General features: G+C 52.7%; 8 protein-coding genes across 8 annotated transcripts; 4 read left to right on the forward strand and 4 right to left on the reverse strand.

Moving 5' to 3' along the window:
- Positions 1-5,335: 5,335 nt before the first annotated feature.
- PHACADRAFT_29187 (uncharacterized protein) lies at positions 5,336-7,119 on the forward strand (the record flags this gene model as incomplete). Its single annotated transcript, XM_007396464.1, has 5 exons — positions 5,336-5,488; positions 5,554-5,654; positions 5,709-6,056; positions 6,108-6,248; positions 6,300-7,119. The coding sequence occupies 5 exons, from the start codon at positions 5,336-5,338 to the stop codon at positions 7,117-7,119; spliced, it is 1,563 nt and encodes a 520-aa protein (XP_007396526.1).
- A 525-nt stretch (positions 7,120-7,644) lies between these two features.
- On the forward strand, positions 7,645-10,420 carry PHACADRAFT_209728 (uncharacterized protein). The gene is made up of 12 exons (XM_007396533.1): positions 7,645-8,168; positions 8,219-8,260; positions 8,308-8,363; positions 8,416-8,504; positions 8,561-8,673; positions 8,726-8,762; positions 8,813-8,935; positions 9,001-9,231; positions 9,290-9,447; positions 9,506-9,564; positions 9,619-9,671; positions 9,730-10,420. The coding sequence occupies exons 1-12, from the start codon at positions 7,843-7,845 to the stop codon at positions 9,982-9,984; spliced, it is 1,542 nt and encodes a 513-aa protein (XP_007396595.1). The 5' UTR covers positions 7,645-7,842; the 3' UTR covers positions 9,985-10,420.
- Positions 10,421-10,425: 5 nt separating this feature from the next.
- On the forward strand, positions 10,426-11,735 carry PHACADRAFT_257364 (uncharacterized protein). Its single transcript, XM_007396534.1, has one exon. It carries the CDS (start codon positions 10,508-10,510, stop codon positions 11,306-11,308), a length of 801 nt encoding a protein of 266 aa, XP_007396596.1. The 5' UTR covers positions 10,426-10,507; the 3' UTR covers positions 11,309-11,735.
- A 1,721-nt stretch (positions 11,736-13,456) lies between these two features.
- On the reverse strand, positions 13,457-14,250 carry PHACADRAFT_257365 (uncharacterized protein). The gene has a single exon (XM_007396535.1). The coding sequence runs from the start codon at positions 14,111-14,113 to the stop codon at positions 13,883-13,885; it is 231 nt and encodes a 76-aa protein (XP_007396597.1). The 5' UTR covers positions 14,114-14,250; the 3' UTR covers positions 13,457-13,882.
- Positions 14,251-14,488: 238 nt separating this feature from the next.
- On the reverse strand, positions 14,489-14,749 carry PHACADRAFT_98186 (uncharacterized protein; the record flags this gene model as incomplete). The annotated part of the gene is made up of 1 exon (XM_007396536.1): positions 14,489-14,749. A coding segment is annotated over one exon (261 nt), but the record flags the coding sequence as incomplete, so codon positions are not given.
- A 1,503-nt stretch (positions 14,750-16,252) lies between these two features.
- On the reverse strand, positions 16,253-17,971 carry PHACADRAFT_209731 (uncharacterized protein). Its single transcript, XM_007396537.1, has 3 exons — positions 17,615-17,971; positions 17,310-17,562; positions 16,253-17,260 (listed from the first exon to the last, which is right to left on the reverse strand). Exons 1-3 carry the CDS (start codon positions 17,853-17,855, stop codon positions 16,300-16,302), a joined length of 1,455 nt encoding a protein of 484 aa, XP_007396599.1. The 5' UTR covers positions 17,856-17,971; the 3' UTR covers positions 16,253-16,299.
- A 1,300-nt stretch (positions 17,972-19,271) lies between these two features.
- Positions 19,272-20,862, forward strand: PHACADRAFT_257373 (uncharacterized protein). Its single transcript, XM_007396538.1, has 9 exons — positions 19,272-19,301; positions 19,361-19,388; positions 19,445-19,490; positions 19,570-19,611; positions 19,665-19,756; positions 19,813-20,026; positions 20,090-20,184; positions 20,239-20,441; positions 20,496-20,862. The coding sequence occupies exons 1-9, from the start codon at positions 19,286-19,288 to the stop codon at positions 20,678-20,680; spliced, it is 921 nt and encodes a 306-aa protein (XP_007396600.1). The 5' UTR covers positions 19,272-19,285; the 3' UTR covers positions 20,681-20,862.
- Positions 20,863-24,832: 3,970 nt separating this feature from the next.
- On the reverse strand, positions 24,833-25,728 carry PHACADRAFT_29193 (uncharacterized protein; the record flags this gene model as incomplete). The annotated part of the gene is made up of 4 exons (XM_007396465.1): positions 24,833-24,950; positions 25,029-25,290; positions 25,351-25,365; positions 25,407-25,728. 4 exons carry the CDS (start codon positions 25,726-25,728, stop codon positions 24,833-24,835), a joined length of 717 nt encoding a protein of 238 aa, XP_007396527.1.
- Positions 25,729-27,035: the final 1,307 nt, after the last annotated feature.

A 27,035-nucleotide genomic window follows, 5' to 3' on the forward strand; every position in this document is an offset into this window, starting at 1 on the left:
AACGCGGATGGAACGCATAATGCCGGCGGCGCTATTACCAACTTTGTCAAATTAAGGGTGGAAATTCAGGACCACATTGAACGACTTCCGTTTGCTGTTACCAATCTAGGGAAGACTCCAATCTTCCTTGGATATGAGTGGTTACAGATTCACAATCCATCTATCGATTGGCAGGAACAAGTCATTCAGTTTAATCGGTGCCCAATTATCTGCAAATATGCTGCCCGATTAATTGATATTGATGCTGATCAAGAAGAGCCCAGCGATCTGGAGGCTCGCCTAGAAGAAGGGGATAGAATCTTCATTCTAGACCATGAAACATACTTTGCTACAGGAGCAGCACGTATTTGCACCACAGCCACTGATCTAGCAATCAAAGAAAGTCTGAAACACGAAGCCAAGACTTTTGAAAATACCGTCCCGAGTCACTATCACGATTACTCCGACATATTTAGTAAAGAAGACTTTGACTCTTTACCGCAAAGACGACCATGGGACCATGCAATCGAACTCACACCAGGCGCGCAACCGATCAGTTGCAAAGTTTATCCTATCTCCTTAAATGAACAAAAAGAACTTGATGAGTTCATAAAAGAGAACCTCCGAACTGGGAGAATCTGACCATCGAAATCCCCGTGGGCTTCTCCATTTTTCTTTGTCAAGAAAAAAATGGACGACTTTGACCCGTACAAGATTATCGGAAGCTGAATGAGCTGACAATTAAAAACCGCTACCCACTTCCTTTGATATAGGAACTAGTGGACAAGCTGAAGCAGGCGCGGTACTTTACAAAACTAGACGTCTGATGGGGATACAACAACATCCGTATCAAAGAAGGAGACAAAGAGAAGGCAGCGTTCCTAACGAATCGAGGACTATTCGAGCCACTTGTTATGTTTTTCGGTCTTACCAATTCCCCGGCTACATTCCAAACCATGATGAACGATATATTCCGGGATCTCATCAGTCAAGGACACGTGGTAGTCTATCTAGACAACATCATGATCTTCACTCAAGATTTAAAAGAACACCGTCGGATCACGCAGCAAGTTCTTCAGATCTTAAGAGAACACAAACTTTATCTTCAACCAGAAAAGTGCGAGTTCGAGAAATCAGAAATAGAATACCTTGGAATGACAGTAGGAAAAGGAGTTGTTTGCATGGACCCAGTCAAAATAGAAGGAGTTGTCAATTGGCCTCGACCCGAGTGCAAACGAGACATTCAGGCATTCCTCGGATTTACCAACTTCTACCCAAGGTTCATCCGAGATTAAAGCAAAATAGCAAAACCGCTCAGTTCACTAACAGGCAACGCTACCTTCGAATGGACCGTCGAACAAGAAGTAGCCTTCACAAGCTCGAAGAATGCTCTCTGCACAGCACCAGTGCTAGCCATACCCAATGACAATGACCCATACCGAGTAGAATGCAACGCCTCGGACTTTGCCATAGGAGCAGAATTAGCCCAGAAGCAGGACGGCAAATGGAAGCCTATCGCTTACCTGTCTAAAGCCATGACAGCTGCCGAAAGAAATTACGAGATTTACGATAAGGAACTTCTCGCGATCATGACTAGTCTTGATGAATGGCGTTAGTACCTCATGGGCGCCATACATCCGTTTGAAATATGAACGGATCACAAGAATCTAGAATACTTCCAGAAGCCGCAGAAGCTCAACCGGCGGCAGGCCCGATGGATAACCGAGTTAGTTGAATATCAATACTCGTTGCATCACAAGCCCGGTAAATCTAATGGCAAAGCAGACAGACTATCTCACCAAAAGGGCACAATGCAGGAAAGGAAGACAATTCAGATATCGTGTTACTGAAACCAGAACATTTTCGTGCCCTGATTCGTGGTACTGTATTTAGTTTAGAAGGAATTGACCAGGACTGGGTCGCAAAAATTAAAAAATACAAAAAGAACCGAAATTCACTAGTTACCGTAGCTTTACAGAACAAGGACAAAGACTGGAACGAAGATGACACCAGACTCGTGACATGGAAAAATCGTATCTACGTACCAGTAAATAGGAAACTCCGTGAGCAAATTATCACTCACCACCATGATACCCCATTAGCCAGATATCCTGGCCAATACAAGATGCATGAAATGGTCACGTGCAACTACTGGTGGCCCCGAATCCAAGAAGACATCCAGAACTACGTGGCCGGGTGTGGGAAATGCCAGAAGACCAAGGTTCATACGACACGACCTACCGGACTTCTATTCCCAAACGAAATTCCTTCACGACCCTGGGAAGTAATCTTCGTGGACAAAATAGGCGTATTACCAGACTCATTTGGGTACAATGCCATCCTCGTAATCGTCTGCATGTACTCTAAGCAGATAATCGCGATACCAAGTACCATTGAGCTCAACGCCAAAGGATGGGCCAAGACACTCCAAGATAACGTAGTTGCACATCATGGACTACCCCAAAAGATCATCAGCGATAGAGGAACTGAATTCAAGAATCAGTTCATCTCTGAGTTGTACTGATCCCTCGGAATCGGAGCCAATCCCTCAACCACGTATCACCTCCAGACAGACGGACAAACGGAACGCATCAATCACGAGATAGAACAATATCTCTGATTATTCATCAACTACCGACAGGCCGATTGGGCCGAATGGCTGCCTCTTGCAGCATTTTTGTACCATAACAAAGTCCACTCTTCCACCAGATATACTCCTTTCTTTGTCAATAAAGGATATCACCCTTACGAAGGAACTCAACCGGTACAAGAAGGACTTAGCAAAAACGTCCAACAATTTGTTGATCGAATGAGTCGGGTACGCGAAGATACCAGTGCGGCTATAGGACTAGCACAGGAATCCATGAAACGTTTCTACGATAGGAAGAGGAAAAACAGACTGGAGTACAAGGCCGGAGATAAAGTCTGGTTGGAAGGAATAAACATCCGAACTGACAGACCAATGAAGAAGCTTGACGATAAGCGATATGGATCCTTCAAGGTCAAACACAAAGTCGGCGCTTCTGCCTATGAATTGGAACTCTCGCGTCAATGGAAACAACATCCTGTGTTCAATGAAAGTCTCTTTAGTCCCTTCAAAGAACCAACGTATTCCTCGCAGCAACGTGAACCTGTAATCCCTGACCTCGTAAATGGCGAGGAAGAATGGGAAGTCGAAAACATTCTTGACTCCCGTCGTGATCAAAACGGAAACCTGGAGTATCAGGTGCTCTGGAAGAACAGCCCCCACGGCGATCGCCGTTCCTGGGAATCACGGGCAAACTTAACTAATTGTCAAGAACTCCTTCAGGAATTCCATGCAAGACGTCCCGGCAAACCCGCACCTATGACAATTCGAATCCCCTCTCTATTGACACGACCCGTTCACATACTCACGCGTGATGCCACTCTTTTGGTACAACGGATGGGTGGGATTCTTCCAAAACAAGGATCTGAAGAAGCTGCTGGTCTTGATCTCTACTCGGCCGAGAGCGTTAAGATACCAGCACGAGATTGCAGGATTGTTGGTACCGGCATAGCGATGCGTGCCCCTCACGGAACCTATGCGCGGATTGCACCACGAAGCAGATTAGCAGTTAAAGGGATAGATATTGGCGCTGGAGTCGTAGACCGAGATTACACCAGAGAAGTACGTGTAGTGATGATCAATACTACCGATCAACTCTTCCAGGTACGCACCGGCGATCGAATTGCACAAGTTATTTTGGAATGTATTGCGTCATGCGATATCGAGAAGGTTTCAAATCTATCCGAAACTCAGCAAGGAGGAGGAGGTTTTGGCTCTACTGGTAAATAATCGTAAGGACACGATTCTAGACGGGAGGGTAATGTCATGAATAACATGTTCCGGATGGTTCTCCTGGATTCCACAGTATTCTTTTACTTTCTATACACCTCCGTATATTTGTAGTATAATCTAGGTATTGAGTCTGACATGTATATAAGGAGCTCGTACTGCTCAATAACAAGCCAGACTTGAGCTGGTCTTTCCTCACCTATTTTCCTCTCGTCTGTCTCCTCAGCTTTGTTGTAGCCCAGTCCAGTTGGATTGTAGGTTGCTGACACCCTCACGTCCAGCAGCGGGCCAGCGGCAATCCTGCAGGCATCTGCCCTTGTACTGACCCCTGTCCCAGTCTTCACGCCTACTATGCCCCCACTATTTCTTCTATGTTTTAACTTTCTCCGTGTGGTCGACTTGCCCGGTTCTTCGAGAGCTGTCCATGTACACGCCAACGAAAGCCTAGGGTTTGAAGCGACTCACGCGGATTGAGGAGAGGAGCGGCTGCACGGAGAGGCCGAGGGCATTGGCTACGGAGCCTGCCTCGCGGGAAGACGACGTGCCCGCGGTATGGTAGCGAAATTGGGTGAGGCCACTGCGGAACCGTAAGCCCAGCTGTAGGACGAAGGCGTCTACCGCGTGAAATAGCGCGAGGGGCTCGGAGCGCTCGTCCACCTCGGACTTACTGTAAGGCCGACGTCGGGCACGTTGCATTGTGCGAGCACATCGGTTTGTCATTTCCCTTACTTTATTTCTTGCGGGGATGCTGATGCAATTGTGACACCGATCGTGGGTAGCACAAGCCTGAGGGCAGACGCAGGGCGCATTGCATGGCATAAGTCGAGAAACGTATGTTCCACCCCGTCTCGTACGCCCCCGCACTCCCGGATACGGGCAAAGCGAGCGCAGCAGCATCGTTGACGACGACAGCAGCAAGATATCGACGAGGACGACGAAGACCGCTACAAGTCTGGCGATAAGGAAGTGAGCGTGTTCTCCGTGGTCAAAATTCCGACACACGAGGGCAACGGCGCCCGCTGCCCAATCCGAAACAAGTTTCGTACCCGAGGTGGGACTCGACTTAGCCTTGTGGCGCAGGAATATCCTAGATCCTAGAGCTTGAGATTCAGCTGCCAGAAATGCCAGAAAATATTTTCATAATATTTGTGCGTATATTACAGAGTCCGTTGAGCGAACAGGGAGCGAAAAGGAACCCATACATGCCACCCCCGCAGCATTAATCAGCGGCGGGAAGTTAGCATACCAGGCCCCAGCACGCCACTTCGACTGCTCGCAAGTAGCCTGTGCAATGGTGCAACAGCACCGCCTTCTCCTGTCTTCCGTGAACGGAAGTAGAAGATGTTGTGAGGAGCCCCGGGAGTACGTGCACGCCGCTTGTCCAGCGGTTTTTAGTCACTCGGGCATATCCACCTCGGGCTTGTTCAGCGGTCCTAGCTAAGGTTTACGCTCCTTCATAAAGTCGGGCCCTAGAGTGAAGTTATCTATCACTCCGTCGTATGAACTTCTGTCCTTCAAAAGCTGCTGTATATCGATACCATGGCCTCCTCGACGACGTCCGTGCGTCCGCCGTCCTCGGCCGAGACGATACCGCCCTCCGAGGCACGAGAACGGGCAGCGACGCACGATGAGCTATCTATGCAACGCAAAATCTTGATCATGGCGTCTCTTGTCGGAACACAACTTGTACAGGTGGGTCAAGCTCATCGGATTCGTGTGCGAGAGCTCCGTGATAGATGTGAATACAACCGTTCCAGATGGTTGCATTCGGCGGCGGCATTGATGGTGGTCTGGTTATCCCTTCGAGGCTAGGCGAGTTCTCCCCTGGAGCGACTGCATGGATAGCAGCCTCCTACCCGTACGTCCATCTTTTCTGGCATCCCTGGTATACGACCGATGTGTCTCCCTCCAGGCTTACCCAGGGCGCTTTCATCCTCCCCGGCGGCCGGCTCGGCGCAATCTACGGACACCACAACATGCTCTTTGTCGGCGCCGTGATCTGGATCGCCTTCACGCTTGGTAGTGGCTTCGCGCCAACATTCGTCTCGCTCTGCGCACTCCGCGGGTGCTCCGGGATCGGCGGCGGGATCATGGTCCCGAACTGTGTTGCGCTCCTCTGCATTACTTTCCCGCCCGGCCGAGTGCGCAACATTGCGCTTGGTCTCTTTGGAGCCGCCGCACCGATTGGCGCAGCTGGTGGTGGTATTTTCTGTGGGCTCATCATCCAGTTTGCGCCGTGGAAGTGGATGTTTTTCTTCCTGTGAGTATCATATGCTGCTAGGAGTAGATAAGATGCTCATGTGGATCCCAGGACAATACTGGCTTTCGTGGTCTTCGGGATGGCGTTCATTTCTACACCGAGAGACGAGCCTCTTGCGCCCGATGGCAAGGTTGACATCATTGGTAGCGCACTTGGCGTGTCTGCGCTCTTCCTGTTCAACTTTGCTTGGAAGTAAGTGCTTCGCCTGTCCCTACGTGACAAAGTTTCTGAGCGCTGTCACAGCCAAGCGGCCGTCGTCGGATGGCAGAGAGTATACGAATACGTCCTTCTCATCGTGTCGATCCTGTTGGCCGTCGCCTTCATTATATGGGAGGCTCGATTCGCTCAGGAGCCTATCCTACCGCTTGGAATCTGGGCTCGGCCCTCGTTTGGCGCCATCGTCGGTATCGTCTGCCTCTCACTCATGGGCTTCGCCATCTTCCTATGGTACACGCTTAATTGGGAGTACAACATACGCAAGTACACGCCAACCGCGACGGGCGCGACACTCACTCCGTTCATCGTCGTCTCGGGTGCAGGGGCATTTGTCGGCGCGCAGCTTGTTTCGCGCATTCGCATCGAGTATATTATGGCCCTTGGCATCATGTCGATCCTCACCGCGAACATAATTGTCGCAACGATGCCAACGCACGAGGTATACTGGGCGCAGGCTTTTCCTGCGATTATCATCGCCGGAGCCGGCCCAGACTTGCTCATCACCGCAGCGCAGGTCATTGCCTCCAACTCCGTGCGACGTGCCGAACAGGGTGTCGCGGGATCGCTCATTGGCGTTATGCAGACATACGGGTTGTCCACCGGCCTCGGCTTTGCGGGCACAGTCGAGACACACGTCAACGATGGCCGGCGCGACCCCGTCAAGGGATACCGTGGAGCGTTGTTCTTGGGCGTTGGGCTCTGTGTTCTAGCTTTGGTCATTAATGTCCTCTTTGTGCGGATGCCTGCAGATACGAAGGAAGGTTGGGACGAAGAAGATTTGAGGCAGCGGGACGGCAAAATTCCTGAGCAGGTCCCTACAGAAAAAGTAGAAAAAGTCGATTCGTAGACAGGGACTACCAGGAAAATATTCGCAGCTTAGAATTTTATGGTCTATATGATTATAACCCGTAGACGTACTTGTCTATTTGCTTCACAATCATTGGCAATGCTAGTAATGCAACTTGTTATCTATTTAGTTAGCTTTCTACGGCATCTTAGGTACTCATAAGCTCACCCCCACGAGTTGTGAGATATCTAGAATCATCTGACGAACGCTTGATATGGGACTTTGGCCGGCATAAACGTCCGACGGTAGCGTCATGTGATTAAATCGGCGAGCTGCCTCTTGCTGTCCTGAAGCGCACGTACGCCCTTTAAGCTTGAAGTTGAGGCTGAAGCTTTGAGGCTTGATTTCTTTTGGTTTTGCGTCAAGCCGCTCCTGGTTGTATGCGACGATCGTTTATGGTACGAGCGTCGGGGTCTCCAACGGCGCTCAAGCGCCAACAAATGATGCGTCGTTGCCTAAATCAGGATTTGATCCGCTATGGCTATCGTCGCGACAGTCGATTCTCGATGGTGTCTTCTCTATCGGTCATCACCAGGTCATCACATGGCAGGTATTCCGCAGCTGTGTACCATACGCTGGTCATAACACGCATGACGCGTCCACTGCGCGTGTCCACATGGGTCATATCCAGGTCCCTAGCTTGGTTATAAAGCTCTGCGCCCGTCGCGAGAATTCCTCCCACCAAGCGGCCTCTGGCGGTTTTTGGGCCATCCACCAGCGAACATGCCGAAAGTGAAGCAAGACCTCGTCCTGCCTCTCGGCGCTGCTCGTGATTTCACGAATGAGAGGAGCAGGCCTCGCAAGCGACCCTCCGTATGCTCGGCTGCCCTTGCTCTACTTGCTCTGGGAGCCACGGCCATGGCTTTCGCGCACCAAGACCACCTTGCTAGAGCACTGTTGTACGGCAGACGCGAAGGCAAAGATGGTTTGGGTCCATTCTATCACATTGTCAAGACCCACGACGACCTCTGTGTTGGCGGGGTCTCGCACTCGGGATACATTGGACTGAACGGCGACAACGAGGACACGCCCAAGAGATCCTTCTTCTGGTGCGTGACCCGCACCTCTCGCACGTTACTTTTCTAACAGCGCTCTTCAGGTACTTTGAAGCACAGCACGACCCCGAGAATGCGCCTGTGATGTACGCACCCGCTCCACAAAGCGGATCCATCTGAACCTGTTCTCTAGATTAACCGTTGGGGGCGGCCCTGGAACTAGCGGAATGGCCAATCCACTCCTCGGCCGTACGTTCCATTCGCACATCCCAGCTCACACCATGTCCAACCGCTTCATTAGAATCACACTGCAAGGTCATTTCAAACCTTACGACAGTCTTAAACCCCGACGCTTGGTCAGAACACCACAATCTAATTGCTCTTGACCACGTATGTCGTTCTCTGCTTCTCCCATCTCATACACTAATGCCAGCCTCTCTTCACAGCCCATCGGCGTGGGGTTCTCGCACGGCACGATGGTCAACAATTCGCGCGACGCAGCACACGACGTCTACGACTTCCTGCTCAAGTTCTTCCATCTACACCCGCACCTTGCCAAGTATGTCTCTTCTCGTTCCCCCTTCCTGCCAGTTTGACCTGACATCATGCAGAAACCAGTTTGTACTCGCCGGCGGATCGTATGGTGGCGTGAGTCTTGTGTCTGGGTGATCTGTACAGGTCGCTGACGCAGGCTGAAGATTTATCTACCACACATCGCAACAGTTATCTACGAGCAGAACGCCGCACTCGCATTGGGACACGGGGTCCCTGGGGCAAGACATATCAACCTTGAGAGTACGATGCTCAGCAATCCAGTATCGGTGCGCCTTGCTCGCTTTGTCTAACGCTGTATTTTCGTTATCTGATCTAGTTATCCATTCTGTAGGATCGGCTTTCAAACTATCGCTGGGCACTACACCAACGATGCTACCTCACTGACTTCTACAACGCGAGCGTTTGCCACACGGCATTCGAGAAGCTGCCCGCGTGTCTCGAAGCCATCCAAATGGCCTATATGAACGATTCCATCGAACGCCGCTCGGGTGCGCTTGATGTATGCCAACGTATATTCCCAGAGTACATCGAGGGACGGGACTACCAAAACGTCGAGCTCCGCGTATGTCTGTCGTTTCCGGCATTCTGTCCTGTTCTTGGTGCTGACTGTGAATGAACAGTGCAACGGCACGGTCGAGGACTGTTACCCCTCTACGATATACGCAGTCGATTTCATGAACCTCGCGAGCACGAAGGCGAAGCTCGGGGTACCCGAAGCGCTCAACTTTACATTTGTGCGCGAGGAGGTGTGGGAGGCATTCCGCAGGACGGGCGATATGTGACACCAACTGCCTACTGCTCTGTGATTGTGCTGATACAGTCCTATGCATCTGCAGGGTACAACAGACGTATCTCATGTATGAGCATCTCCTCAAAGCAGGCCACCGACTCCTGCGTACGTGTGCTTCCATCCCTTCCCCAGAGAAATGACGCTCATTGCGGTGTACAGACTACATAGGTAAGCTCGATGCCAACTGCGCCTGGCCGGGAGTGCTCTCCACTGTACGTGCTATCCTCTATCACTGCTATGCTGCTCGGTGCTTATCCCAAGACAATACAGCTCCGCCTCCTCCCTTCACCGTATCAAGCCGCGTTCAATGACGCGCCAGATCTTCCCTGGTCTGGGCACAATGCGACGGTGCGCGCCGTTGGCGGCCAGGGTGAGGGCAGCACGGGTGCAGGAGCGTTCACCTACGTGTTGATGGCGCGTGCTGGCCACTTCGTGACTCACGATCAGCCTGCGCTTGTCCGCGAGATCGTGCGCCGGTGGGTTGCAAATGTCCCATGGAACGATACTTTGGATGTCGTGGGATAGGCTGGGCGGCTTTTTGTGAGTGTTGGTGTGTTCTTTGTTGGCGTTGGTCTGTAGATGGCCGAGGTGGATGGTTGAGTTGTGGTGGAACGAAGTGGAGAGCACTGGGGGTTAGAGCCGGAGCACCACACGACGTTGCAGGCGAAGTTCGAGACATATTGATTCACATTTCCTCGCTCAATATATGTGCTAGGCCGTCTGGCGTATTTTCCTTTGCGACTGGCAACATATACTGACGTGGGGAAGCGGCGTGAGGGGTTTCTGGGGTCACGTCATGTTCATTTTATCATCTGTCAATGCGGGAGACCCCGTATCGCACACACTGTTTCCGACCGTCGTCGAGAAATCCGCAGGATACATCGCACATGGCACAAGCCGCATACCGGCAATATTGATAGTTCGGCGGCCAAGCATTGGATTCGCTCATCTGCAGGTACAGGTGTCTCTGTCATATAGGATCTATCGACACACTGACGGTTCTGCTGTATACGACGCCACTTACTGTACCAGCACTAAGAACCCTAGCATGGCATTAAACACGAGGACCAGCCTATTGCGACCACGCGGCCAAGCGTTATGCTCTCTTCGCCTTCCTCCGGAACTCATCGACCTCGTCATCGACGAGCTGCAACATGACATCGTTTCGTTACGCAGCTGTTCGCTGGTCTGCAAATCGTGGCTCCCACGAAGCTCCACGCACCTTTTCAGCTCGCTTTACATCTCCTCACTCCCGGTATCAGCGATTCTTGTCACATTTCGGAACTTCATACCCTCCTCTACACGAATATCGTTGCATGTCCGTCATTTCGAGGTCAACGTGGTACCTCACAGCAGCGCGGATGTGACCGCCCTTCCTGAACACATGCCAAACCTGGAGATCACGTCAGAGACGGGCGCCGCGTTGCTGGACGTCGGCAACCTTGCAAATCCCGGCACGCTTCAGAGCATCAAGCTCGATCTGAGCGGGACGTACTTCAACAAAGTGTCCGCGGAGCGCATCAGCAAGTTTCTTCAGACAGCCGGCCAACATATCCGACACTTCGAGTACGCGCAGTCACTTGGCGGATGGCATGCTCCGCCTAACTGTAAGCCCATCTGCATTGTCATGGAATTCGTCGCCCGGCTGGCGATTCTGATTGACGCTGTTCCCAGGCATATCGGCTCTTGCGACATGCATGAATATCGAGTCTATCGTGGTCACTACGCCCAAGGCCGTCCCATTCAGCATGTCCGGGTGGCTCGAGACGCTCGTCCTCTTCTCGTCTCTACCTCGGCATGCGCGGCGCGCCAAACTCGTGACGAGCTGCCGCGGGCTGTCGGACCATGATAAGGCCCTCCGTGACTTCATGCGGGAGTTGGACTGGCACGCTGTTGGGCGAGCGCTAGGGCATTGTCGTGCGCTCGAGGGTCTTGAGATCGCCGCATTGGACTACTCTCATCGGCCAATCCCGTTCGCTGGAAATGCCCACGCCCAGAAGGCGGTCCTTGAGAGGCTTCCTGCATGGCTGAGTAGCATAGCATCATTTGTGTAAAAGTGTGCGTCTTACTATCTGCTTCACTGTTAGACATCGTGGGATGTCATGCGTATCCCCGAGAGCGATCAAGAGCAGGCCAGCAATACATGAGCGATGCAGCTGACGTTCGCATGGAGTCACGTATCCTCATTTGACGTTCGAATATGGCAAATCTGGCGTGTTTTTATATATGTGCTGTTGTACCTTGCGACTTCAAGTAGCATTAAAGTGGGAGGAAGAACAAACTAAGGAAGCGTAGTCATAACGGTCGCGATGTAAAGTGTCCTGGGTCATGTCATGTATACTCTCTGCCGGACGCGGGCACCGATGCAGTATAACTCTCGGGAATAAAGATGATTGGTCATAATAGTCACTACGCGCCGGATAAGAAGCCGACACTTTTGGGATGAGTTTGCAGCGTTGCTCAGTAGCCTTAATATTGCAGGCATCATCTCGTCAGGCCATTGGCATGCTCGAGCTATCCTGATGTCCATTTTGTACGTCAAAGAACGGACACCAGTAATCAACATTGCGACCGTACGAGACAACAAATGCCAGAGCTACTTATGCACCAGACTTGGGCTTTCGCTAAAGAACTAACATGGGTCTCCAACCCTCAGAAAACACGTAACATCTCTCTCGTGTTGCTTCTTCGCATCCTCCCAAAGCTAGTCTAGAAGATTATAAAGCCATATAGTGACATAGGGTTCAAGATCATTTTCTTACTGCTTGACCCGGGGAGGTACACTGTTGTGGCCACCATCGTTGTGGATGGCCTCGGCTGCGGATGCGGGTCGACACACCCAAGGACGGCACGGCAGCTTGAGCTCCGGATGCTTGAGAATGATGGAAAGATGCGTCAAAGAGGAGATATTAGTGACGATAGTCGCCAGGGCGGCCTGTGGGCTACTAAGGGGCTATCCGGCTCGTGCGGCAGAGTGTGTGGATGAAAGCAAATGGCGAGTCTCTGTAACACGGAGGATACCAGATGAAGGATATTGGCTATGTGCCCCAAAGCGAACTCCGGAGTAGAGGGAGATGATTGTCAGTGGGCACGGCTCTGGGCTCTAAGGCACGCAGAGTGCAACATCGTAAACTCTGGAGGAATATTGATACGCAGGGTCTTCAAATGAAGGATCAGGGCGACAACATCCGGGGTGGCTATATATATATATATCCAGTCTGTAGGTGACCTTGTCAGCGTGCTGATCCTCATGATAAAGAAACACGACTTGGTTACCCAGATCTTCATCACGACCGCGCAAGTAGGTCAAGTCGAAGCATAGGTGTCTAATTCGCTACACCAGGCTACAAGCTTCCAAATTCAACGCAATGTTGGTGTCCTCTGTGCTGCTCTCCTGGCCGAGGAAGTCGATGACGTGGTCGCAAAGCTCCGGCGGGAGCTTGCGTGAGCTCTGACAAAAAACGCACAGCCTGGATGGAAACATGATGTAAAGAGCGTCTGAGTTATGTGAGACATAGCTTACCCTGAAATGCTGATACAGTGGAAGTTGAAAGAAACCTCCTTTTTCGTAGCCGACGTTGAAAAATCTCGGGGGTGTCGTTGGTCGGGATGATGGCGGCTTTGATAGACGCCAATCCCGACCCGCCTGTTCAAGCTCGTGCCCCTCCGTAGCGTCGGTCTGCCCTATTTTGCCCCTGATCGTTCTGCGCATATGATAATGCGACCTTTTGCAAGCAGTTTTTAGTCGCTGGACGCGCCGCGAGACTTCCAGTTCGCTCTCCTCGTGTGGATTTGTGAGCTATGGCAACACAGACGGCTGGCGGCTGGCTCCGAAGCGGGTACTGTCCGCTCACCGATGGTAGTGGGCCAAGAGATTTAGAAATCCCCCAGCTCTACATGTATCTCGTGGAGAAGTGGGTATCGACGTAACAGTCGAACATCGCGACAGAGTTTGATCATATAACTGCAACATACGAGGACATGAGAAGGACGGCTATTAATCTGTAAATTGGTTTTTAGACAAACACGGTAATTGGTCTCAGCCGTTCCGGGAGTCTCTCGAGCACGACTGTCCTTGCGAGATAATCGTCCTCAAGCGAACCACACCTTTTCGCAGATAGCACATAATGAGCACCGATCTCCAAAGAAGCGAGATTTGTGTACGACCGGAGAGCTTGACCGAGCGCTGCCCAGTCAATCTGTTTCACCCTCTCGTGCGATGCTGTGTTGCTGTCCCGAAGGCTGTGGCACACGAGTCTGACGCGACGTATATTCGCCGGCAGTGAGGCCAAAAAGACAACGGCCCACTCCAACGCACTACGAGAACGGCGGTGGCTGAATAAGTCTGACGTGAGAGTTACCGAAGAAATGTATTTGTAGGTGGACAATGTGGGCGCCCGGGCTGGAAAGCAGTCTATTGTCATCACGAAAAAGCAGAGTCGAGCCACTTCCACTCACATGGTCTGGGACCGGACCATCCTGTGGAGTAATCAATGTGATGATAACTCTCGATGTTCTGTCCGATATCTTGCATAAAGCCGTGTATAGCAGATTCATAGCCGCCTTCACGACGACCGTTGACATCCACCGTAAGGCCTGAAAGCGCACCGCATTCGAGAATTTCAGGCAGGTGATGTAGGGTTCCCACACTCATATGTTTTATCGACAGGTTCTTGACGACATGGGACTCGCGACAGAGCACCACGTCATCTGTGTGCGTGATAAACGCGAGACGGAGTGTCTCGACAGAGTCGAACAGCTGCAGGAGCCAGTCTACCAAAAACACCGGCGCATTTCGTACGTCGAGAAGTTTAATGCCACGCCCTGAGGTCTTCAGCTTCGGCATAGAAGCATACGCCTGGGCAAGCAAGTGATCTCGGCGGACGAACTCGGCGTAGACAATGAGTTGGCGGAGGCGCGGCAAGGCCTTGACGACACTAAACTGGTCGAAGGACGTAAAATAAAGAGTGAGTGTTACAACGTTGAAGCTGATGCGCGCTGTGGACTGCGTCGCGAGGATGAGGTCGATGTCGTTTGGCAGCGGGGGAATGGCATAGGATGCGAAGAGATGCGCCGAACTCCGCGGGAGCCAGCGCCGACACGTTAAGGAGCAACTTTTCAGAGTCGGGATATTTTTGCAGAGCTTATCGATTATTTGGTCAATCAACTCCTGCGGGAGCTGTTGGAAGGGGTGTGGAGGAGCCGGTGCTGTGGCGTGCTGACCGTGCCCGCGCGTCAGCTTGGGTGCTACAACGGAGCGTGATGAGCTCAACACCAGAGGCCACAACATGTGCCTGTACTTACATGGTTTAGGACGCCTCTGCACGTCCCGGAGTGACATGTCGACGTCGTGAACAGGAAAGGAGGCAGGGTCGCGGCCGGTGACCGCAGCGGACTTCGGAAAATGCCGAGGGCGCATGATGTTCCTCATTAGGAAGGTGTCGTAGATTGCGCATTATCTCTGGGCGTTCAACACAAGTCATAGCCGTATCTCTGGACGAAGCGTTAGCGACGCCGCGACATGACTGCACCTCACAAACCGAACGCGCAAATGCTGCCACCACGGCACGTGGTCAACGTTCTTCAGGACGAGCTGCAACGGGACCCGGCAACTTTTGAAGGAGACAGAAGATTCAAACGCGTATACAGGGCAATGTGCACGTATGAGTGCGTATGATCTGACAGTCTGCAGGCTTGACGTGGCGCTGTAAGGGGAAGCGCAAGTTATATGATAATATTTTGCGGACGAATGGCTTACCAACTGGTTGCGACGCGTAGCGTTGAGCCAGATAAGAAACGGTGTGCGACATGTGACGTCGCTACCGTGCAGTAAATCGAAAAAAAATGGCAGGTCAGCGGAAAGCCAGCGTAGCGCATGACTAGGAGTGCATCCACGCGACATGTTGATGTTCGCCGAGAACTCGCAACAGCCAGCGTGACTATAATGTTGACACGGTCAACGACACATCCACCGTAAGCCCGACGCATACCCGAGCTATGTCCGAGCCTTCTCTCTTTCTCAATGTCGACCGCGATCGCTGGACATATTTGCGCCTGCAGAAGACTTGAAGGTGAGGGGAGGTACGAAGCGTCTTGGTGAGTAAATACAATGACTATCTGTCGCTTGCGGGCTCGGACTGACCCCACGGAACGCCATATTAGTATCGGGCTGACTGCCCTCCCGACCTGATACCCTCTTATATCTGAGGGTACTGTACGCATACATAGGGCTCGGCACGGGAATGTGGGCGGGTAATCGCTGCCCGGTGCTGGACGAGCTCAATGCCTCTTGTCAGGTGGGCTCATGCGAAACGCATCATCCCAATTGGCACAGTCACGCAAGGACGAAACTGATCTGCGACCGACGCTCTGTGCAAAATAAGACTGTCCCGCTTACGTGAGCCTTGCGAGATTCGAATGCCGTCTGAGTGTGGAGCCCCCGAAATTGGCGTGGGTGCGTGTCCGGGCTGGTATGCCGGGATGGTATTCACGGGCAACCCGCGTCTCGTGCGCACGGATCGCGCTGCGGAACCCGATCGTGCAGTGCAAGGAGCCATATTAGTCTTCTGCATTCCCGTGGTATGTACCTGAACGTTTGAACAGTCAGGTGCGCTCGTCAGGCTCAGTTTCCGTTGTGACAGGATCTTTGACAAACGCGCTATTGAGAGAAACGAATCCGCTTTTCAACACATATCCGTGCACATGAAAGCGCATACAATGAGCGTTCTTACGGGGGGAAAATGCATAAATTCAATTAAATGAGCGTCGTAGCAGCCCGCTGCCGCAATAGTACATGAAAGCATGCCGACTAACATGCGCGAGTTTTCATGGCTTCGAGATTTAAGATCGCCCAGCCGTGCTTCGCCGCTCCAACTCAGCCTCATAACTCGGCGGCGCCTCGTCGTACAATGCGGCCTGCCTGATCTCTTCCGCCTGCTGTTCCAACGCCATGTTCAGCTGGTGCACCTGCGCCTGGAGTGCCTCGATCTCTCGCTGCAGCCGCCCGTTCTCCTCGCCGTCTACCCGACCTTCGTCCTGCGCCACCTGTCGTTCCATCTCGATCATGCGCTGCAGGCTCGCGTCGGCCAGCGCACGCTTCCCTTCTGCGCTGCTCGGCCACTGCGACGAGCTCGAGAGCAGCGTCGTCGATTCCCATCGCGAGCCAGATGCGGAATGGTCGCTTGGGCGGGGCGCTGGACTTACACTTGCAGACTGCTTGCTGGCCTCTGAGCTTGTCGCAGGTTCGTTCGCCAGGAAGGGGGTCGTCGCTGGGTAGCTTACTTCGTATATTGCTTCCTTGGCTTCGTACGCCACCAGCCGCTCGCGTGTTCGCGCCCTGCGTCGCCAGATATACCACAAAGCCAAGAGACCGAAAAGGATGAATGCTACGCCGCCGACCACGCCGCCAATAATAGCACCGACTGGCATACTAGAGTGGTTTGACAACGACAAGTTACTACCCAACGTCGGTCCGATAAATGAGGTCGATGAAGAGCTGGCAGAATGGCCAGGGATGAATTCCGATGAAGGGTGGAGTACAGAATTGACGGATGATAACGATGGGGAGTTGGGTGCAGAACTTACAGTAGGCGATGTCGATGAGAGGTTAGGTGCAGAGTCTGAAGATGATGTCGAAGAAGAGTTGGGCGAAGGATCTGAAGACGGTGTCGACGGAGAGCCAGATGGAGGACTGGCTAACAATTCTGACGAGGAACTGGATGTGCTTGACGTCTGAGGACTCGCTGGTTCGGGAGAAGACGGCGATATTGAAGGAGCGGATGTTGGTGAGGGATCCTCGAAACTAGCAAGATATCAGCACTCGCCTGTCCATACCGAGTTCGAGGACTTACTCGTACGTGAAGTAGTCAAACACCATGTACGAGGTGTTAACATCTGCGCGGGGTTGCACCACGAAGGTGTGTTGTTTATTCTCCAGGTTCGACGTGGAAAATACCGGATAGTTGTATGTCCAGTCGGTCCCGCTCGCAGTTCTTTCAAATTTGCCGACCGTATCGTCGTCGAGAATGAACGACATGTTCATGTAGGATGTAATCCACGGGCCCAGATCTGGCGGTAAGATGCAGTAGGCAGTCACTGCAGTGCCTACAGTCCGGTAAGCTAGAAAGATAGGCCAGAAGCTGGAGTGGGGACTCACCACTGAAGGTAATAGTAATGGTTGTCTCGGGCTCATCCGGGCTCACCGTCACCGAGTGCCAGGTTCCATTCTGCGCCTTCGTTGGGTTAATAGGTGTGTCCAGATTCGTGGACAGCGTGCAGCTCGCGCACGTCCCACCTATCGGGTCCCACTGATTTACGGCAGGGAGAAAGGTCGGAACTGCCGTCGCCACTCCCGGTCTCTCGTCTCCGAAATAATCATCGAAGATGTATGTGGGCATGCGGTTCGCCGGTGTAGGCGGTATGGGGGACTAACGTTCAAAAGAGAAGAGCGAGAAAATCTCGACGTTGGGGGCAGCACAGGATCGACCTCGGCCATCTCACACGCAAATCATGGAGATCAACATCTCTTCTGAGCAACGTCGTCGCTGTGCCAGGTAACGACGATATCAGCCAGGCGGTGCGGAATGCAAACAGACTGCAGGCGCCTCCCACAGAGGTACGGAGGGCCCGGAGGGCGCATCAAATGATAGGCGTCATTAAGCAGCGGGCCGCAACGGATCCAATTCTACGCTTAGTCCTTGATCGTTTGTGCGACGGATGCCGCCTTCCTCTAATCCTTGATTACTCTCCTCGCAGGAGCGCGGCCAGCCGTGAGATCTCAATTACAGCCGTACATCGTGCTCCGTTCCTGGTGGCGAGATGACCAGTGAGTTCCTGTCTTAGATCCGTCGACTCGCGTTACCTCATGAGCACTTCCAATTCGTTATATGTTTCCTTTTAGAAGCGCTTGAACGCCGAGAAAAGTTCAGACCTAGTGATATGGTGCGAGGCTGCATCTCTGAGGCATAGAGAATGAACTGCGCTCTTACGTCGCTCACCATTGTCAGGACAACCTTCTCGGCATCGTCCCCTAGTGCTTGGGATGCCCGACATGGGAACTGCATCGGCTAGCTCACCAGTCGCCTCCATCATACGCGTGATTGTCCACATGAGCACTCCACCGTGGTGGTTTGCTTACCAGAAAGAGCGGCCCTGGGGCTAAATTCTCGGCAGCATGTATTTCGCCGCGACGGTCACTGAAAGGGGAGGACGGCAAGCAATCAATTAGGCAACTTATCTGAGGGCGAGTCGCCCTCTCACCGCTCGTGGTTCTCTCTTATCGCTCGGTATAGGAGAGCATTGATACCTACCTAGGGTCTCTGGTAATGCTCGCTCTGCACCTGCCGACCACCAAAGAGACTGGCGAGCCCGCAGTCAAACGCAGTTTACGCAGGATCCGACTTTCGTGGAGATCGAGACCATGCCTAACCGATCCCCTGATCAGGTTTACACTTGAGGTCCATCTCCCAGCTTCCCCGCATCAAGGCTAGCTGTCCCTGAGCGCCAGAATGATGTGCCGGGAGCTATTTGCCCCTGATTCCCGCGAGACCATGCGAGCGAGTGCGCCAAACGCACCACGCAAACACCACCACAGTATGCAGCAGGCGCGCTCGTACATATAGCCGTCAAGGCAGCCTTTTGTGCTGTTGTCCTCCGGGCCTTTTCCATCCCATCTCGCTACCCGTGACACCCCTTCCCCTACTCCATCGATGTCCTTGCACCAGCTCCCCCACAAAGATGTCGTCCATCTCGCGGACGTCCGAACCCGCCCACGGGTCTTCTCAGTATGGGAACGATACCGTCACCGTCAGGCGCATTGGCTTGTAGAATGTGTCGCGGAGACCGTAAGTGACAGATATACTGTACCCGATGTTGAATTCTCAATGGCGGGTTGCCATGACAGATGGGAGTGTTCTTCTATGTCTATGCTGGTGCGAGAAGCTCTGTCATTTGTGTTGGTGGGAATATTGTATTCAGTATGTTGCAGGCGTTGGTTCTACCGCTGGCTTCGTCATCGGCAATCTCAACAACGAGTCTCTTTCATGTAAGATCCTGCTTCGTCTTCCGTGCCAAGGTGGGAGCAGCTAATGCTTCCATGCAGCTGTCCTGCAGATTGGATTTGCATACGCATTCGGAATCCTGTTCGCCCTCATCGTGAGTTTGGCTCATTTGCTGCCTCTGCTATTGGCTGACTAGAATGTACATAGACATGTGGATCTACTTCCGGTGGTCACTTTAACCCTGCAGTCACCATCTGCCAAGTCGTCTATCGCGGCTTTCCGGTCACGAAGGCATGCCGGTACAGCCTCCGATTATCTCGGTTTTCATACAAGTGTATTCAATGTCGCCTTCTAGATACATAGTGGCCCAGATACTTGGTGCCTTCCTCGCTACGCTCTTCGTCTACGTGCAATGGCACGTGAACATCACAGCAACAGAAGCGACGCTTATAAGCGAGGGCAAGTTCGACTCTGTCATGTTCACGCCACAGGGCCTCGCGGGCATCTTCGCGCTGTACGCGCCGCCAGGGTCAAACCTGGGTCAGGTCTTCTTTAACGAGCTTGTTTGTGTACGTACGCCACTGATCCATGCGCATCAGACTCCGGCGCGCTAACCTGCTCATCTTGCACAGGACTTCCTGATTGGCCTTGTCATTTGGAGCTGCATGGACCCGACCAATTTCCTGGTCCCGCCTGCCGCCGGTCCTTGGATCGTGTCCTTCTCCTAGTGCGTTCTTTCACTTGACCTTTTGTTTGGCTTCATGCTGACGTCGCTTCCCAGCTCGATGTGCATTTGGGGTTATTCTCCCGTCGGCCTGTCGACCAACACCGCGCGTGACCTCGGCACGCGCCTCGCCGTCATGGCCATCTGGGGTACTCCCGCTGCAGGTGGTCGGTATGCCGCGATTGCTGCACTGACGAATATCCCCGCGACTCTCCTGGCTGCGACCTTCCATGAATTTATCCTCGCGGATTCGTCTCGAGGTCTGTTCTCTCGTTCTGTACTTATATCGCCTGGAATCCTCATCCGTCTTGCAGTTATCACGCCGCCGCACCTCGACCAAATTGTCGGTCATCTCGCGCACGAAGAGCATAGCGGCATTGGTGCACCAACAGCCGCGCCCACGCTCGAGAAGAGGCAGCATCCCGCCCCAGGCGCGTCGCCCTCGCCAACGTACAAGGCCGACGATAAGGGTCATGTGGAGATCATCGAGCGGGTATGATGCCCTTCTCTGCCCCAGACATGGGGTTTGGATTGTTGGACCGTTGAATACCCTGCTGGCTGGGCCGAGTGTTAACGCGACGACCCCGCGATAACGACAAGAATGTCGCCTCTACCTTATCATCGAACGGATTTGTGCATGTACGATCGTGTCATTGAGACAATTGACTGTTGTAGTCGGTCTTGACGTGGGAGCGCCCCATTTGAGGCTTGAAGGGGGCCAAGCTCGACATCTCCCATGAGCACGATATATATGAGCGGTGACGCGCTTTGACTCGGGCACGTCTTCGCCCGAACGTTGTCCGAACAGTCAGCTCTGTAAGCCCGAATGGTGATGGGCCGGCAATGAAGAGGAGCGACATAATCACGGGCTGACGTGCGATTGGGCCTTTGTGGCGCTCCCCGGAGCACGCTCGCGAAATGCGCATTGCTGCCTCACCGGTACCTTCGGCCGATGGAAGAGAGTGAGCGGTGATATATAGGACGTCGCCAACGCCGGTAGGTGTGATCTCTGAGCTGGAGAGTTTAGACAGAAGGCGTATTACGCCGGCATTCGGGATTATTCGGTAAAAATAGCAGAGTAAAGCTCAAGGACGTAAGCGTGAAACCACCTTGGAGATTTTACACGGCATCAGGCTAGGAGAATGTGTCATATCTATCCTCCCTCAAGCAGAGGAAAACCGGGGGAATCGAAGCAGATTTATAATATCGACAAAACACTGCAAGTCGTTCCCAGCGAACAAACGTAATACTCAATATCAATTGTAAAGTCACATCTCACACCCAAATTCCGTAGAAGAAGCGTTGAGATAAGACAAGCCATGGGACTGGTTAGTTTCTGTATCAACATTTAGGCATCGAAGGATTTACTGTCCGAACTAGGCCGCCGAGGATGTCGAGCGCGTGCTCTGCGAGGCCGCCAATGCCTTCGAGACAGATTGCCTCACTGCTGCCCTCTCCGGTGCTCGTTGCGCTACGCGCAAGCAGCTCCATAAACTCGCGGGTCTGTATGCTGTTTGATGACGAAGGATTAAAGAGATCATGGAGTACTAAACGCATCGGCTGAGGAGCTATTTCACGATATCGACACCAGAAGACGTCCGCGGTTTTGACAACAGAAGATAGAGCGCCCACACTGGTAGATTCAAGTACCTTGCTCCCACTCATCTGTGGCCAACTGACGAGCTCATGCAGGCGGTTTGACCAAGGAGAGCTTGTCCCGAGCGCTAGCTTAACAGGTGGTGGGCAGTGTCCAGGGTCCAGGGTCTTGCAAATGATCTCCAACGCGCGGGACCCCGATTCTCCTCTGCTCGGACGACTTAGTGCTTTTCCATGGCGCCCTAAGCTCTCACCAAAATCGATATCAGTCGAACTCGCCATGCGTTTTGCCTGCATCACCTAATACAACCCATATTCATCCACGGACAAGATTCCACGCGTACAAGGCTTTTAAGCATGCGCCGCGTGCGCTGCGAACGTCTACTTTCGCTCGCCAAAGTGCAGCATTTTACACTGCTTGTCTTGCGAATATAACACCTACTTCTCTCGAAAGTCTCGTAACCAACCTCTGCTAGCCTACATGCCCTTCTGGTGCGTCTCCCGTTGCGCCTGCTGACGACTGAGGGTTCAGACGCTCGCTCTTGCCTCTGCAACGCAACACAAGTCCTCGTCTTCCACGGGCACACCTATTAAACTGTTTGGCAGGCATCCTAGCGGCTTCATTGCAGGGGATCGCTACCTCTTCGATACGTGATTCCTGACAAGAGTTGGAGGTACCCAGAACACGCTTCATGTGCACTGCTGGTTATCCTATTTGCCGGTATGGGACACGCTTGGGTGATAGCCTAATAGGCACGGTTCAGCGCAGAATTCAGGGGATAGGTGCGTTCCTCAGAGTTCCAGTGACATCTATTACTGACGAGGCCATGTCGGTTCTTTCTGGTAGCGCAGCCAAGTACACTCAAACAAGCTACTCTAGAGCGGATCAATCTGTTGCGTAGAGCTGCCATATTCGACTGGACCGTTCCACGCACTTTACTACCAAGCTTCTACTAGGTGCTCTAGCAGAGCTCGCCGCAAACGGGTCGCTGGTTCTCGCTTGAATCGCCAGGGGTCGTTGCACCGCCGTAGCAACTCCTATAGCTTTTTAACTGGACGAGAAAGGCCATATAGGCCACTTCCTGTTTTTATTTCCTCTCTCGTGCACACGTGCTATGCATCTCACCGTCCGCGGCATGCTCCCCCCCCCCCCCCCCCCCGGTGCGTATCGCCGCCTGGATTGATATCGAGAATCCACACGATATACCTGTACGTGTTTCTGATTTCGTGGCAAATCTCCTTCTGCGATTGCTAGGCGTAAGGGTATGAACGTACGGCACACTAGTCAATCTCATGATATTTTCGACATTTTCCTTCACTCAGAACAAATGCAGTGCGGACGAAGAGATGGATCCGTCCGTCGTCCTCATCCTTCCTATCGGGCGGGGATTCCGTGCCACCACCTGCTCTCATGCCCTCCCTCGCATCTACCACCCACCATGTCGGCCCTCGCGCCCTCCCTCACCTCTTCTCTCCGACTCCACGTCTGATCTACACGTCCTCTTTCCATATTCCGGCAGCCTAAGCTCCATCCTTGAGCTCGTACAGGGTCGCAGGCTCGAAGGCCGGCGTGACGCCAGCAGCAAACTCGGTAGTACAGAGGGTGTACCTAGGGCCTCATGGTGCGAGTCACACTCAAGCGGAGCGGTGCGACGTGGAGCTTCCTAGCAACCTATGGCGGGAGAGGGGCTGCAAGGCGTGCCCGGGTTGCTGCCCGAGGCCGGCGACGTGGCACGGTGGAAGATGTTGAGTGTGGGTCAACAGCCCCTGTGCATGGACCACAAGTACGCGAGCTCGACAGTGCAAGCACGGGATGTAAAAGTAGGGTCGATGCCACAGGAAGCGGGGACGCTACCACTGCAACGGTTGGCAGCGCGCACTGTTTAATCTGGGGTTTGGTTCGAGCATTACAAGAAGAACTAGACTCGGCGTTGAATGGGATAGTGCTGATTGGTAGGAGAGATGATAAAGCAGACAGGAATGTATCTTTCGGGCTAATGACGTGGAAGGTCGGCCAGCACTCTTCCTTCCGCGCGGAGCAAAGGCATTGCACTGGATATGGTCGTCCGTATCTCGGGCCCTGGACTCGGACACAATATGTGGCATCGGAATCTAAGTGGAGGATTCGCTTGTCTGGAGGTTTCAGCGAATGAGGTATCCAGAGATGCTAGGGTTTCTGCTAGATCCTGTATCGGAATGGAGTCGGAGGGGATTACGATAGCGACCGCCTTGATACGCCAAAGGGTTTCTTTCGACTCTTTCATTTTCTCTACCTCGACCTTGATCGCAAGGGCATTGTGCAATTCAACTGCGAAAGCGTTAAAAATTTAGGCGAGAATCATGACAACCTGTCCAGATCTCACCAGTAATGTACTCGGTAACTCGACCCCCCGAGCCGCCGCTCACTGACATACTGCACCGCACCCACTCAGCGTTGTTGGCGAACAACGCATGTAGGCTTCCCACTGCTTGAATTATTCGCAGAACAGCATACTCGTCGTCATGGCGCAGTGAGATCCCATTCACCTGTCGGCGACTTTGCGAGACGATAGCGGGTGAGGAGATCAGTTCGGGCTTGCCGCGCAGGCCAAGCGAGACGAATGCAGGAGCTATACACGCGGGTACTTTGCAACGCACCACTTGGAAAACCCGCAGCTCCGTCAAAAGAACTGATAGCGGCCAGTAGAACTGTTCCGTAGTTTCCAGGACCGCTACTTGCATGAGGTGGATATTCTGGATTCGGGGAAGTCCACGAATGATGCGAAGGAGGTACGTAAGGGGTCGGAATTCGACCCGGTCTATGTGCAGGGAGAGGAGGTCGCGGAATGGGCGAAGAAGAGCTGAGATGGCGGCCTCGATGCGTGGCGGTGCTTGCCGGATATGTGCTGCAATGCCTGATGCGTCGCATGTCTCCAGCCAGCCGATGTATTGGGCCTTGGCAGAGAAACGAGAGCCGACCGATGAAAGAACGAGAGCCAAGCTTGGGGCTTCGAGTGGTTGGATGACCATGCCGCCTACGCGCAGCTCACGTGGAAGGTGCGCGGGGTTCACAGACCTAGATATATCGTACAATCTGCGAAGCTGAGTTACGTTTCCGATGTGGATACGCTCGAACATGGTAGGGCGGCATATCCATGCCCACGTCCAACAGACCATGGCAAGCCTGCTCAAGGCTGCAATGTCGCTGAGTAGTTAGGAGCACGTTAACTTAGCTGAACTCTCCTCGACGACCTTAATAAGAGACTACTCACTCTCTTGCAGCATCCGCAGCAAAGGCAGCTATAATGATAATAATTTCGCTGGGCAACAACCTAGCACTGTCCAAAAAATTCCTTCGCCGTGTGGCGAAATAATGCTCCGTCATAGATCGAAAGCCTGAGTCGAAGGCGAAGCAATATTGCCCAAAATTGGCGGAGATATATAGGGAGGCGGTGTCGGAATATCTATGTCTCACGCGCACAACAGGGCGCAGTGCCTTTCCTTTGAGTTCACCAACGTCTTGGTGTGAGTCATCTGTGATTGCCGTCATACAGTATCAAGCACACTGCGTAAGATCTGCAGGACGTGACATACCGAGGATAATACCGTCTTTGGTATAAAATATGTAGCCGCCAACGCGTGAGACCCACACCCAAGTGTAGTTCGGGCTTCAAGTCTCACGAAGTCAGATGACGATACGTAGTATTGCAATACAAGCTTGCCTTTGAAAGGGTTTTGGGTAGTGCCCACACCGAGCTGAAAGGTTTCATCTGAGGCTATCACGAATTGCTTGCCATGGCCATGGTACAGTAAGGGCCCAGCTCGAGCCCAGAAAGTCGTGGGTGCATCTGCGGTTCCCGACTGAGGATCCTCCGTAACCAACCGTGACGCAGACGAAAACACGGATGGACTGGACGTGAATCCTATTGTAATTTCCACGCTGTACGAACAAGTACCGTTAATGTAGGCCATGGTGAATTGCGGTCAGATTCTTGACTTACCTCGGACCTGGACAGTCTCTTGGGTTCTTTACAAAGGCTACTTCATAGTAGTAGAACGGATACAGCGGGTCGACGCTGCGATCTGCTACATATGACTCCTCCCCCTCACCTCCGAGTCGGCCCCCGGAGAGAACGTTAAGTTTTTTGCTAATATGCAAACGATGAGAAGTGATAAATCCGGCCCCCTCACGAGGACGAAATGTCGTTACCCAGCACTCTGGTAGTTTCGCACTGTCGGGCAGCGGCTGGAGAAGGCCTCTGTCCAATACCATTCCTTCCAGGTAACCTCGCGCATACAGAGGGAGATTCTCCAACGGGCTCATGGCTAGGATGTGACTGAGCAGAAGAGCTGGGGGTGGGAGACGCTTAACCGGGATCCTCGAGTCCAGTAAGGTAGGGGTCACCAGGAACGGGCACCCCTTATGTAAGCAGACGCCTGCCGACAACAACGGCCGTAATGACGACGACACCATGGAAGATTTCAGGATTTGGGCCTGTAGGAAGTGTTGTCAGAGCTTGTAGCTACAATTCCTATTCAACAGAATTCAAAAATGTTGCCATATAGTGAAGTTATAACTTGATTTATCTCAAATGTACCAAACACATTTTCTCGCCGAGTTGCGCTGTCTGGCGAGGTTTGGGTTTCTGAGAGGCCGCGATTTTGCGCGGCGCTTAATGGGCGCTTACCAAGAAAGGCAAGAGCGGGAGACAGGATATGCCCTGTCAACACACCAGATTGGCTTGTACAGTCATTATACACACTTAATCTCATTACTTTGCTATGGTTAAACCATCCAGGCAGCAGCTTTCACGTCTTAATAATTTAAACAAGGCCAGGAAGAAGCAGAAAGAGGCTTCTACCATCAAATCACCTTCTCCACCAAGCTCTGCCAGCCCGGAAGGGAGTGAGGCATCCTATGACACTGGATGGATTTGGGTTCAAGAGAATACACAAGAGGATGATGGAGAGAATGTATCAGAAGAGGAGGAAGGGGAAGGGGAAGGGGAAGGGGAAGGGGAAGAAGAGGAGGAGGAGGCTGGAGATTTTGTGCAAGGAGAAGAAGGTGAAGAGGGCGGAGAAGCAGATGAAAAGGAAGCCGAGGAAAGTGACCAGCACCTTCAATTTAATGAGGACACACTCCAGGACTATGTCGAGGTCCTCAGAAAGGCACAAGAGGTCTATACAAGAGCTGAAAAAGCCCAGAAAGCATTAAAAAAGCGAAAGAGCCATTACACAAGAAATGACGACTACGAACTGAGCAGAAGCGAAGAAAAGAT

This window comes from Phanerochaete carnosa (assembly GCF_000300595.1).
Source record: "Phanerochaete carnosa HHB-10118-sp unplaced genomic scaffold PHACAscaffold_6, whole genome shotgun sequence".
Lineage (NCBI taxonomy): Eukaryota > Fungi > Basidiomycota > Agaricomycetes > Polyporales > Phanerochaetaceae > Phanerochaete > Phanerochaete carnosa.